The 13,993-nt window shown below is 37.9% G+C and overlaps 1 protein-coding gene across 3 annotated transcripts in view; it reads right to left on the reverse strand.

Annotated features, from left to right (window-relative positions):
- Nucleotides 1-3,000: 3,000 nt before the first annotated feature.
- Nucleotides 3,001-13,993, reverse strand: part of LOC121322289 (VPS10 domain-containing receptor SorCS3-like) — a 131,537-nt gene continuing 120,544 nt past the window's right edge. The window contains exons 24-27 of one of the 3 annotated variants that reach the window (XM_041262059.1): nucleotides 13,445-13,544; nucleotides 6,017-6,122; nucleotides 5,376-5,473; nucleotides 3,001-3,244 (exon numbers count right to left, since the gene is read on the reverse strand). In XM_041262059.1, the coding sequence (XP_041117993.1) occupies nucleotides 3,180-3,244; nucleotides 5,376-5,473; nucleotides 6,017-6,122; nucleotides 13,445-13,544 (369 nt within the window). In that variant the 3' untranslated portion in view covers nucleotides 3,001-3,179. Of the gene's footprint in view, nucleotides 3,245-5,318; nucleotides 5,474-6,016; nucleotides 6,123-12,085; nucleotides 12,571-13,444; nucleotides 13,545-13,993 lie in introns of those variants that run through there. The other 2 variants (XM_041262058.1, XM_041262061.1) reach the window with 2 other exon arrangements.

Below are 13,993 nucleotides of genomic sequence, written 5' to 3' on the forward strand. Positions count from 1 at the left end.
AATGATGATAGCTCAGGAAAAGTCTAGTTCTATTAAAAAAGAAAGAAAAAGAAGAACACATCAGTTTGATGTTTAATTCCTAAGCACAAGCACAAGTTCCACAAATGAAAATTTACAAGACTGAGAATGCAATAGAGTGCAATATTTAATCACATTTTAAGACAACTCTCGTCTTGGACCTCTCATTTCTTTTGGTTCTGGTACCAATGGACCAGTCAATGACATTATAAAGAAAACAAAAAGACAATTTCAGAGGGAGATGTACGATCAGTGAGACAAAAAGACAAGGCAATTTTCAAAACAGACATTTATCAGAGAATGAGACCACTGCACCTGAGACACAGCATTTTATTGTGTGCCCATGAAGTTCACAGCATTTCATTGTGTGCCCATGAAGTTCACAGCATTTCATTGTGTGCCCATGAAGTTCACAGCATTTCATTGTGTGCCCATGAAGTTCATTCTGTACTTTACAAGCCTGATTCTTAGCTTCCAATTGCAAACAGCAAACATATTATACAGCAGATTAACTGGAAACTGAACACCTGCAAGTGTCCACTCCCTTGCACTACCGTGCATGTAATTACATGCTGACATCAGCATGCCATATTGTGAAATTACTGCATGCAGAAACAAAGATGTAAATCAATGGGAAGTTTGCCAAACCATCCAGCTATCTCTGTTCATTATTCCAGCAGCAGCAGATGTGTTGTTGTTGCACAGTTGAGTTCCCTGTTTCTCTCTCCTTGCATCTGCCAATCCTTTTCAAGGATAGATCAGAGGAGTGAAAGATTTTAATTTTCTTTTAAAAATGCCGCAAACCCTGTCATCAAGAAGTGGACAGAAATGACTGTATTTCAAGACATCTAAACTGATTTTGAGCAACCTGTCTTTCATAACATGGCGGGGGTGTGAAAGCATTAGTATACAGAACGCTGCACACAGAGGATTCTAATACATTTTTAGATTGGTTTAAAAAACAAACATCTATTAAAATAGCAATCTGCTTTTATATCTGCTATGCCCTCCAAAACAGTTTCAGAAGAGTGAAACACAAACAACCCCAGGTGGGTATTTATAATTTATTTATTTTTTTTTTCATTTTGTGGCAGTGGGGTAACATTGCTATTTACGGATGCAAAACAGTAAAGAGCCATGAGAATCAGGCTTTTCCACCTGCTATGCAGTGTGATCAGCAGATATAATTGGAGGTTGATTCCCAAGGTTGCTAAATGCCATTTTAATGAGTTGCAAACTGGCAATGTCAATAGCCCTTGGAAAGACGTAACAGGGATAAATTAAACATACAAGATCTTCTGAGTTCTGGTTTGCCGGTTGGCTCGTTGTAATTTATAAAATGTATGTGGACAGTTGCTAAAAAGGGACTCGTATCCAGCACTCAGGAATCATGATGGAGCAGATTGATTTTGCTTTTGTTCTGTAATGGAACTGCAATGGACACCTACTTCTAATGTTAAACTATGCTATTTCCTTTGCGTTTTCCCCACAGCTAGCATATTACCAGACCTGCTATTGCATCTCCTCCCTGTCACATCATTACCTGTCAGCAGTCAGTGTAATGGCATTCTCCTGTCTTCTGCAAAAACACATCTGGTGATTGCTGGTCCTAAGCAGACCTATTATTCAACATTGCTTGCTGTTCTCATTTCATCTTGGTGGGATATTTTCAGCAAACGTTGGTAGAATCTTGTTTCCTATTCTACTTTGCATGTGTCATTAAAATGGAGTATCTTTATCCACTAATCATCCAGCCTCTTTTTTAATGAATACATTTCTACATCAAAAATGACCCCCAAGCAAAGAATTATCAACTTTTTACAAGCAGAAATGAACCATCTGAAAAACCTTTATAGGCTATGCAGCTAAACCATTAAAAGCAGCAATTGATTTTATTTTATTTTTGCTTGGCTTTTGAGTTGCCCTAAGGGTCCTGTATTTTCAATTTGAAATATAGGCATATCTATCACTATATTATTTCTATGTGTGTATTATTTGTATATTTTAGGTTATTTATTCATTTAACTTCATCGAAAAATGTAGTTAAATATGCATTACAAGAGGTTTATAAATCGAAACATGAAAACCAGTCAATCAACCTTGGGAATCTTTTTGAAGGTTAATGCAGTTTATATAATGTATACATGCTTTTAAAATTAACTGGAGCTCTGAATAATTTTATAATAATACAAAATTAAAACCAGGGCAAACAATTGAAACACCTTTAAAGATTAATTGTGTAAACCTCAGACAAAACTCAATTTATTATTATTGTATTTTTTATTGTAAATGTATTTAACAGTTGTGTTTTTCAGAGAAATAATAATTTTAAAAAAATCTATATACAACTGACTTGTTTATCTACAATATGCCATCTGTGTCCTCAGTCTTACCATGCGCAAGTCCGGGACCTCATTTATAAATCTATTTACAAGGTGTGGTGTTTCCACTCTTCTAAAGTGATTGTATTCTGGTGTGCTCATTTGCCAAGACCACTATGTGGAAATTCAGTTGAACTATTTACAGTGAAAATATAGGAATGAATATCTATCCATTCTGTCCCATTACCTTAGACTAGGGGCTTGCTTATACTGCAAGTAAACAGGGGCACGGATATTATACATAGCAGAAGCTCCTTTACCAATATAATGATTCAGTTATTAACACCACTGAAGACAATACAAATGAAAGTGGAAATGCAGTAGAAAGAGGTCAAAGTTACATTGGTCTTTAGATCATTAAAATAAACTACAGTGAGCTGTGTTCTAGGCACACCAGGGAGGCTGCAATTGCACAATTCATCAATGCCTGGCCATTATGAGTCACATTTGTACAGTTCAAAGGCTCAGTAGAATATATATATATATATATATATATATATATATATATATATATATATATATATATATATATATATATATATATATATATATATATATATATATATCAAAAAAGGTTTTTTTGGAACACTTGTTAATTCAGCGACCTTCCTTAACTGGGTTAAGAACAATTCATCTTGTCAACAAGTCACTCCCATGCAACGCTTTATAAATGAGGTCCTTAAAAAACTATTAACATTGACTGTGTGTTTTAGAATTACAAAAAAAAAAACCCTCCAAAAATCTCAAAACTTCTGTACACGTTGATGCATCGTAGGTTTTTTAAACGCTGGTGCAGTTTGGAATTTCCCTTGTGCTTCCGCTCTCTCCAACTGTTGCAGTTCCTCCTGGAGAACAAAAAAACAAACAAAAAAGAGCAGGAATAAGCAAGGGATGAGTCCAACTGCACAAATTGCAAGATCCTCACTGTTAATTAGGGAGGTACTGTAGTCTTCCTTCATTTGAGAAGAACTGGAAACCTCCATTAATTAATACAAAAAAAATAAAAAGATCTTTATCATTTTCATTTTAATAGCTCTATAATTCGAATAGAATACATTAGGGAATTTAACTACACACTAAACCCCTGACCCTCATCTGTTATATTTTTGCATTCCAAACCTGGTTTTGTTCAATGATAAAGAACTGACTGTAGTCACTGACAACTTGCAAGCTTGTTAAACTAGACTTAACAACACTGTAGGTGTCACTGTGTATTCAGGAAAAAAGAATTTGCAACCCCAGTCAAAATGTCAGTCCACACATGTATAGATAAATGCATCAGTATTGGGGTGTAAGATATGTTCAATCTACACATGTTGAACCCCAAACAATGTAACAACTCTTAAATTCACCAAACTGTTAGTATCCTGTAGCTGTCTTTCTACACTAATATGACAACTTAGGCTGCACTAAAAATCAATCTGAGTAAATGGCTTTTAAAGGTCAGCAACACTAATCATCATTTTCAATAGTCCAGTCTATAGCTTGAAATGCTATAGAGAAATCAAGGATGCATAGATTGTTCTGCAGACCACAGAGTCGTATAATAACCAGACAGACTAATAATTGAATAGTAGGATAACACTATGCAACACAATTTTTGTTCCTGGGTAGTAAGTGTTATTTCCTTATTCCTTATGCCTCAAAAGTATAGAAAATGGCTATTATTTCCCACAAACTTTGCTTTTGTGACCAGGACAGCGATATTTCAAAATATCACTATTTCCAATGGGAAAACGGGCAAATTTGTGTCTTTTAGTTCATATAAAGTCAGAAAAAAACAACATATGAATCCAAAAATTATACTGTTTTAATTTACAGTATAATCGTAAATCTCGAAAAACTTTTGTAGTCATTTTTGTATTACTTTAGTATAAATACATGTTAATTTGGATTCATATGTTGTTTTTTTCTGATTTTATGTGAACTAAAAGACACAAATTTGCCCGTTTTCCCATTGGAAATAGTGATATTTTGAAATATCACTGTCCTGGTCACAAAAGTAAAGTTTGTGGGGAATAATAGCCATGTTCTATACTTTTGAGGCATAAGCAATTAGGAAATAACACTTAATACCCAGGAACAAAAAAAAAAAAAAAATTTGTTACACAGTGTAATCTATTGATCTGCTCCCTCACCAAAGCTTTCCTTTCCAGTTTCTGTGTCTTTCACTTTTAAATTCCCCGAAGGTAAAACTATAACAATACACACCCTACTTTAAACATCACTGTTATTCTAAAGGAAAAGCAATAAGAATATACAGCTATGGCCAAAAGTTTTGCATCACCTAGAATTTTAAGATTGAAACATAAAAAAAAAAAAAAAAAATTAAAAATAATATATATATATATATATATATATATATATATATATATATAATATATAGTATATTATACCATATATATAGATCTACACACATATATATATATTCCAATATATAGATATATATATATATACACAGATATATAGTCTACCGCTAAAAGTCTATAGAAGCATGTATAATAGTCAGTACCGCAAAAGTCTACTAGAAGCCATAATAATAGTACAGTAAGTATTTCATGTTCGATTTTGAAAGTTTTATTTTTCAATTTTTGTCAGTTTTATGGAAAACATCAAAGCAGTATGTAATTCAATGTGATAACGTAACATTATTCAGCACGTTACAATCGACTTTGTGAAGCAACATAAGTTAATTCTATAGGGTGATGCTAAACTGGTGTTTTTACTTGAATTATATTAAGAGTGTATATGTGTATGGTGTATGTGTGTACTGCATGTAAGCATATTAGTATTAATAAAGATAATGCTAATGATAACAATACATAAATAGTACCATACTTATTGTTTACTGTCCGGAAACACTTCTAGTAAACAAGAAGTTCTACAAAAAAAAAACCATCAAATATATAAAACCATTACCTATGACCCTGGTCTCTAGTTCCTTTTCCAGCTGTTGCTCGCGACTAGTGAACTCACTTAGTATAATTGTGGGCGTGGTCTCGCTGACAGAGCCAATCATCTCTTGTTCTTTCTCATGGTTGACCTCCGCATATATATTTATCCAGGGGATTTTTCTGCTCAAAGGAAAGTTTCAAAATGGCTACCCATTACTTGAAGACACAGCAGTATGAAAATCAGATCAACTGGCCCTCTCTCTTTCAAAGCTGGGCCCTGCAGTGATATGAAAATCAGATCAACTGGCCCTCTCTCTTTCAAAGCTGGGCCCTGTAATGGTTTAACCCCTTAAGGTACACAAAGAATTGAGAAGTTGTCCAAACATTTTCTTAAAATACATTTGGGAGTGACTCGGGTATCACGAGAAAACTGACAATTTGGATGAGTAGATATAACATGCCAGTACATTTTAAACCCTGTTAAGTGCACCTCATTGCAAAAATAAGAAAGTTAGCATCATTTTTATTTGGTGGGGCACATACTGTATGTCATTTGTACCAAAAAAGGTTAAAGCTAAAAAAATGATCACAATCTTTATTGAGATATGATTAAAATAACTGAGTTTTTCTCTTATGGAAAGTCAAGTCACTAGAACCCCTAAATCGAACTGCCATCTTACTATGTACCATTGCATTGTTAATTATTTTAAATGTTTCACATACCTTTTAAACTTGTAGATTAAAAAAACTGCTAAACCCAGAAATACAACTGACAGCAACATCAACATGGCAGAACTGCTGAGTCTTGGACTGGAGTCGACAAGGGGAGCTGAAGAAACAGAAAGAGAAACAGAGCAATTAAACATATCATTACTGACCTTGCTCAGCGTTCAGTTATGTAATGCTTACTGTTTTCCCTAAGAGCAGTGGAATTCCAATTATATTTATTATCCTGCCTAGTGTACTTTAAATCAATTTTCATTTTTTGCCACAGATCGTAATATATATATTACATCAAAATGTTATTGGGCTGCTAGGCACAGTTAAAGAATGCTTGCTAGCAGTAATTGAAAGGACTGTTATATACACACAGCATGTGGCAATATGAAATTTAGAAGACACAATGGATATTTGTTTCTGATTGCTATGCAGTGAAATTGCTTCTTTAACAATCCCCTAGTTGATTATTCTCTTGGGACAACCTATCACTAAAGTAGTGGGCATGTTGTGGAATTTAAGGAGTGTCCATTTTATAAAGAAGGACTGCTTTTCTAACATGGGGTTCAACGGTAGGCAAGCTTGTTTTAGGTGTTTGATTAAACCAAGCCATGTGGAGCTCTCCCACCTAATTCCACCATTGTGGATGTGGATGTAATTTCATTTGAATCTGCTTCCAGTTTTCAAAAGCTTTCAAAAGGGTAAAGAAGTAAAAGCACCATGTGCAGGAAGCAATGTCACTGAGCAACAAAGCAAAATAAGTTTTGTTCCAGTTCTTTTTTGGACCAGAAGTTCCTGCGGAATTAAATTAAAATCCATTAAAAACCTGAAAATAGGATTGATGTTTATAAAGAAACTAATTATATTTAATTATAGCTAAAAAATAAATAAAAAAACACTGCTTGGGTATTTCATTTTCCTCACAGTTGAAGCCAGTCGCATTTGTCTTCTCCATATTGCATGGTTGTTTGGGGACAAACATTAAAAAAAAAAAAAAAAGAAAATACAATTGCTGAATTTAAGAATGTTATCTGTCAAGGGATAGTTTCTGAATTTTCATTTTTTAATGTTGCCGTGTCAGGAGATGAACGGCCTTCACATGGCGCCTTTAAGGGCTGAGAATTAGTAAACAAACAGGACAGGCATGACTCTCATTACTACCGTGAGGAGCTTTCTCGGAAGTCTGGGAGCAAGATACCCATGAGAGCAAGAGCTTCTGGTATGGTTGGAACCAAAAAACATATAATCACATTCTAGTGGCCTGGGGAGACTCAGCTACCCATAGGGACAGAAAGGTCACAGACCTGGAATACAAAAGATTTAGACAGGGCTGGCACCAGGTGGTGACCTCGTGGTCGAGGTCAAGCCTCCTTCTGGTGCTGGGACATGTCCCCTGTAGGAACCTGTGAATAGGAGACAGTTTAGAGGCCAGAGAAATGACAGATAGCTGGCTAGAGGAGAAAGATTAGGATAGAGGGCCTATGTACAGGCAAAAACGTATAAGCTGCAAAAGTACAGTTGTGGCCGGGGGTCCTCTCTGGCTTCCCGAGAGAACCTTAGCCGTGTAGGTGTATGGGTGGTATAGCCAAACCCGAGGCAGGGGGAGTGATCTTCACTGCCCCACAGAGGGAGCCCTGTGCATTGTTTGCATTATAGAAGGAAGAGGAAGAGGAGAAGGAGGAGGAGGAGGAGGAGGAGGAGAGGAGGAGGAGGAGGAGGAGGAGGAGGAAGAAAAAACAAATGCAAGACAAAGTCCAGAAGTAACATGCCTATATAGGTGAATATAGATTGACAGATATGATAGCCAAAGAGAAGCTACCGTTCTGCGCACCCAAGACTCACGTATCGGCGGGGAGTAAGTTCAGGAGTCAGGTTTTAAGACCGAGGTCGGGAGGTGAGGCGAAACCTTGCTACCCAGAACTACGCACGCTGGCCTCATCCGGACTATGCGAGAGGACTGGATTGAGACAAGATTGAGGTAGGAAATGGAGATCATAGTGAGAGAGGGGCCCCCTCCAACACCCCCCGAATTTTGCCTGGAGGCTGAAATGACATATTATGCAGGCTTTCTAAAAGTATAAGGAATTACTACCCATGGTTGTAGTCTTAGAATGTTGTACAAGGTGGCCAAGGGACTTTAAAAATTCCTCATATGTATTTTAATAAGGCAGAGCCTGGATGTAGTTCTAAGGTAATAAAACAAAAGCTACAGTATCTTAAATTACTGTGTTGTTTTTATGTTTTCCATTTAGTTTTGTTTAGCGCAGAGCGAGAGATTAATTAAATTATTGATAAATAATATTTTAATTGCATAAACACAAAGACAAACTTGTGAACCTTGTTAGCATATATAAATAAAAGCATTTCATTCTAAATGTTCCTAAAATGTATAAACCCAGTGACTGTATACAGGTTTCATTTGGAAGAGATATGCTAAATATATCATGCTTTTCATCTGGCGACCTGCATTGCGTTATTTATTACAGTAGCACTAAGCTTAGCCCAATCTGTAAAGGACAGACTGAGAAACAAACATGTGAGGATCAATGAAGTGGAAGCCCTCTTACGGCTTGAGAGTTGTAATAAAACAGTCCTATGAATGCAATTTAAGATCCGCTGTGTTTGAAATGCACTGCAGAGAAGGGTCAGGTCATTCACCAGCCGCAGCTTTTCCTTCATTTCAGTTGTTTATGAAAAATGTAGTTATTCAGAAGAGGCTGTATTATTACAGTGCTAATGCTTGTGGGTTTAGGTGTTTTCTGACAGACTCCGGCAACACAAGAGAGATCTATTTTGAAAAAAAGAGCTGAAAGTGCCTTAAAGTCCTGCTTCAGTCCCAACTTGTGTTTCTATGAATTGCTTCCAGCTTTGATTAAATTGTTTTTTTTCCCAAATCATTCGACTGTTCTTCACTCAAATATTAACAACACCAAAAAGTTTATTCATAATACATTTAATATTTTTTAGTAAATGTTCATCAGAATTTGGACTCCTGCTTGTGAGATGAACCTGGCTGTTTTGTTCCGCGGTTAAGACACTCAAGAGTATGTGGTGGCTGGGTTCATGCCCGGCTTCAACCCTGTTACATTGGTGTCATGACTCATATTCTCATCTGCTTCTACAAATGAGCCTGGATTGTGCAGTGGTTAAGAGTCTGGTTTAGGGAGTGAGCTGTTGTTTACAGCAGCCTCTGCCTTGTTACACATGAACTGTTCATGAACGCTAATGATCCGTTGACGTAGGTGCTTGAACTACACTCATGCATGTTCATGGGGCATCATGACTCCTGTCGAAACTTCTTAGGAGAAAGGCTAATTCAATTTATTTAGAATAAAAACAAGCTGCAGTCTATTCTATGAGCCAAGCCTGCCAACTTCAAGAAATCAGCGCCAATTCGTTGTTGATTGGTGTGCTTGAGTGCCATTGGCATTAGGCCTGAACTTAGAAAGTATTGAAAAACAATCCAAGTGACACATGTACCAGCCTTAACATTTAATGCATGTTTACACACTCTAAGTACAAGGCCTCTTCAGAGATTGAATTCAGCAAAATAAGTTGCCACTACGCAGGTTCAAAATATAAATTAATTTGTTTGAAATACACAAAGGACAAAGACAAGCCTAAGATTCAGCTTCATTGCAGTCACAATTAAAAATGTACAAGAAAATCATACAACTATAATTATCTTCCAGTTTATTTGCCATTTTTAATTAAGTACAGGTGTAAGTTAACGCGCTTGCAACCTAGATACCCTAATGTTCCGTTTGATTCGAAGAACACAGAATTCAGATCAATCCACAAGCTCAGCCACACATATTGCAATGGCAAATGGCAGACTTGTTAATAATCCACACAGTGTGCAGTATGGTTATGAACCAGCTGCAATGCCCCTTACCATTTTTTTATTACATTTTAAACCACCTGGATGAAGCCCATAGTTATATAATAAAGCTTGCGTGAATGCGGAACGTTTCCTGTGCAAAAAGCTTTTTATATTGTTTAAAAGGTACTCTAGGCAGGCTATATAAGGCCATCAAAGTGTTAGGGTTTGACTGAACAATAATGATCTCACTGCCAGATGGTTTGTATGAAGACAAAAACTGTACATAAAAATACTAAAAACGTGTTTGTTGTGCACTTTACATTAAATGCCTGCGTATTTGCATAGTAGTTACTGAGTAAATATATGTGTGCTTACACATAAGCATAACAAGTCCCTTTCTTTAACCACTGGACCACCAAGCCTCTGGTTGTGCTGTGCAAATGGCTGTATGATGTTCTCTGGGTCATTGTGCATGGCTGTGTGATGTTCTGGTTGGGCAGTGTGAATGGCTGTGTGATGTTCTGGTTGGGCAGTGTGAATGGTTGTGTGATGATCTCGTTGGGCAGTGTGAATGGCTGTGTGATGTTCTGGTTGGGCAGTGTGAATGGCTGTGTGATGATCTCGATGGGCAGTGTGAATGGTTGTGTGATGATCTTGATGGCAGTGTGAATGGCAGTGTGAATGGCTGTGTGATGTTCTGGTTGGGCAGTGTGAATGGCTGTGTGATGTTCTCGATGGGCAGTGTGAATGGTTGTGTGATGTTCTTGATGGCAGTGTGAATGGCAGTGTGAATGGCTGTGTGATGTTCTGGTTGGGCAGTGTGAATGGCTGTGTGATATTCTCTATGGCAGTGTGAATGGTTGTGTGATGTTCTCGCTGGGCAGTGTGAATGGCTGTGTGATGTTCTGGTTGGGCAGTGTGAATAGCTGCATGATGTTCTGGTTGAGCAGTGTGGTGTTCTGGTTGGGCAGTGTGAATGGCTGTGTGATGTTCTGGTTGGGCAGTGTGAATGGTTGTGTGATGATCTTGATGGAAGTGTGAATGGCAGTGTGAATGGCTGTGTGATGTTCTGGTTGGGCGGTGTGAATGTTTGTGTGATGATCTCGATGGGCAGTGTGAATGGCTGTGTGATGTTCTGGTTGGGCAGTGTGAATGGCTGTGTGATGATCTCGATGGGCAGTGTGAATGGTTGTGTGATGTTCTGGTTGGGCAGTGTGAATGGCTGTGTGATATTCTCTATGGCAGTGTGAATGGCTGTGTGATGTTCTCGCTGGGCAGTGTGAATGGATGTGTGATGTTCTGGTTGGGCAGTGTGAATAGCTGCGTGATGTTCTGGTTGAGCAGTGTGGTGTTCTGGTTGGGCAGTCTGAATGGCTGTGTGATGTTCTGGTTGGGCAGTGTGAATGGCTGTGTGATGATCTTGATGGCAGTGTGAATGGCTGTGTGATGTTCTGGTTGGGCAGTGTGAATGGCAGTGTGATGTTCTGATTATGCAGTGTGAATGGTTGTGTGATGTTCTGGTTAGGCAGTGTGAATGGCTGTGTGATGTTCTGGTTGGGCAGTGTAAATGGCTGTGTGATGTTCTGGTTAGGCAGTGTGAATGGCTATGTGATGTTCTGGTTGGGCAGTGTGAATGGTTGTGTGATGTTCTGGTTGGGCAGTGTGAATGGTTGTGTGATGTTCTGGTTGGGCAGTGTGAATGGCAGTGTGAATGGCTGTGTGATGTTCTGGTTGGGCAGTGTGAATGGTTGTGTGATGTTCTGGTTGGGCAGTGTGAATGGCAGTGTGAATGGCTGTGTGATGTTCTGGTTGGGCAGTGTGAATGGTTGTGTGATGATCTCGATGGCAGTGTGAATGGCTGTGTGAATGGCTGTGTGATGTTCTGGTTGGGCAGTGTGAATGGTTGTGTGATGATCTCGATGGCAGTGTGAATGGCTGTGTGAATGGCTGTGTGATGTTCTCTATGGCAGTGTGAATGGCTGTGTGATGTTCTCTGGCAGTGTGAATGGCAGTGTGAATGGCTGTGTGATGTTCTGGTTGGGCAGTGTGAATGGTTGTGTGATGATCTCGATGGCAGTGTGAATGTTCTGTGTGATGTTCTCTGGTTGGGCAGTGTGAATGGTTGTGTGATGTTCTGGTTGGGCAGTGTGAATGGCAGTGTGAATGGCTGTGTGATGTTCTGGTTGGGCAGTGTGAATGGTTGTGTGATGATCTCGATGGCAGTGTGAATGGCAGTGTGAATGGCTGTGTGATGTTCTGGTTGGGCAGTGTGAATGGTTGTGTGATGTTCTGGTTGGGCAGTGTGAATGGCAGTGTGAATGGCTGTGTGTTGTTCTGGTTAGGCAGTGTGAATGGTTGTGTGATGTTCTGGTTGGGCAGTGTGAATGGGTGTGTGATGTTCTGGTTGGGCAGTCTGAATGGCTCTGTGATATTCTCTATGGCAGTATGAACGGCTGTGTGATGTTCTGGTTGGGATATTCTTAAGTGGAGAAAACACAACAAAAAAAAAATCTCAGAACATCCCTATCTGAAACGGTGCACTCCTCAGATCATCATTAAACTGTGGTGTTGATAGCTAGAGGTTCCTATGTCTCATAGACACGACACTGAAGCTTCTATTGCCTCTATGTGCTTGTGTTCTTCTGGGACTTCAGCCTGCCATCTCTTCTCCATTTGACCATGGGGGCGGGAGATCCTTCCACCTCACAGGGCAGCAGAGCTGGCTGATTGACATTCGCTGGACCAATGAGGAGTCAACTTTAATCACTGTTCAACGTGCATGCATAGTAACGTGTAAATCTTTTTGTATGATATAACTCTAACCCTGACCCTTTTCTGATACAAATGTTTACTTGCATATATTGTACAAAAAATATTTACACATGAAGTACATTGTAACTATGCATAACAACATTGTTATTATAATAACATTGTAATTACACATGCTTTTACTTAGTAATTATTATGTAAATACACAGTAATCGGAGACACTTAATATAAGGTGTTACCAAGTATATAATTCACTTGTTAGACACCACTAATACAGGTTCTACATACATAGTATGGGAAATAGACTAATTTTAGTCAATATTAAATAGTATGAGCAATGAGAACAAGGTAACTACTGAAATCTCTTCAGTGTAGAAAACAGATGACGGATAAAGTTGAATCCAAGATGTTACAGATCAGGTTAATCCATATTAATATTTAAAACTTCACACAGTGTAGAAAGAAAGGGCATCAATGGAAACATATTCAGAACAGAAGGCGAGACTCATTGTCATGCATAGAATAATACATGTGTGGAGTTATTTACAGGTTGCAGCAGCTAAAACACTGGGGTTATTTAACAAAAAAACAACAACTATTAAATGCTGCCCTGTGGCTAACGTTAAACTAACAGGGAACGAGCCTCGATGAGCCAATTTACATTTACATACTGGCTGTATTCTTATCTAAGATATATGTTGCCATTATCCTACTTTTTATTCCATAGGCTTTTTTTTAATGATCTTTAGCTCTGTACTGCTGCTCATCTTTTTTAACCCTCTTATTCAACACTGTTTAGGTCATTCAAATGCACCCTTTGTATTTGTAATTTCAAGACTCACCTAAAGTGATTTGTGTAATATAAACAATCACTCCAACTCCAGGCTTCAGCTCAAACTCCACCACATTTTGATTTAGGGCGTTGACCAGAATTCCTGAAATCTGTTTGGAAGAAACATTTATTTGAATAATTGAACAAATCCACCTTAACATACTGCAGAACAATATTTTATGTTAGATTTCGAAATGTTACATGTTTCAACTTGTGTCAGTTTTTCAATAAGTATATGGAAAACTACAAAGCAGTATGTAAATTAATATTTATTCAGCAGGTTTAATTTGACATTATAAAGCAAAATTTGCTAATTACATAGGGTGATGCAAAACGTTTGGCCATAGCTGTAGATGTGCATAACATTATTATTGTTATTATTATTTAGCAGACACTTTTATCCAAAGCGACTTACAGAGACTAGAGGTTAAACTATGCATCATAACTGCTGCTGCAGAGTCCCTCACAATAGGGACATGTATTGGCTTCCTCTACTAAAGGCAACAGAAAATACCCAGGACCTCCAAATGGAAAGCACTAGATGAAAACACCCAGGACC

Source organism: Polyodon spathula, chromosome 10, assembly GCF_017654505.1.
Source record: "Polyodon spathula isolate WHYD16114869_AA chromosome 10, ASM1765450v1, whole genome shotgun sequence".
NCBI lineage: Eukaryota > Metazoa > Chordata > Actinopteri > Acipenseriformes > Polyodontidae > Polyodon > Polyodon spathula.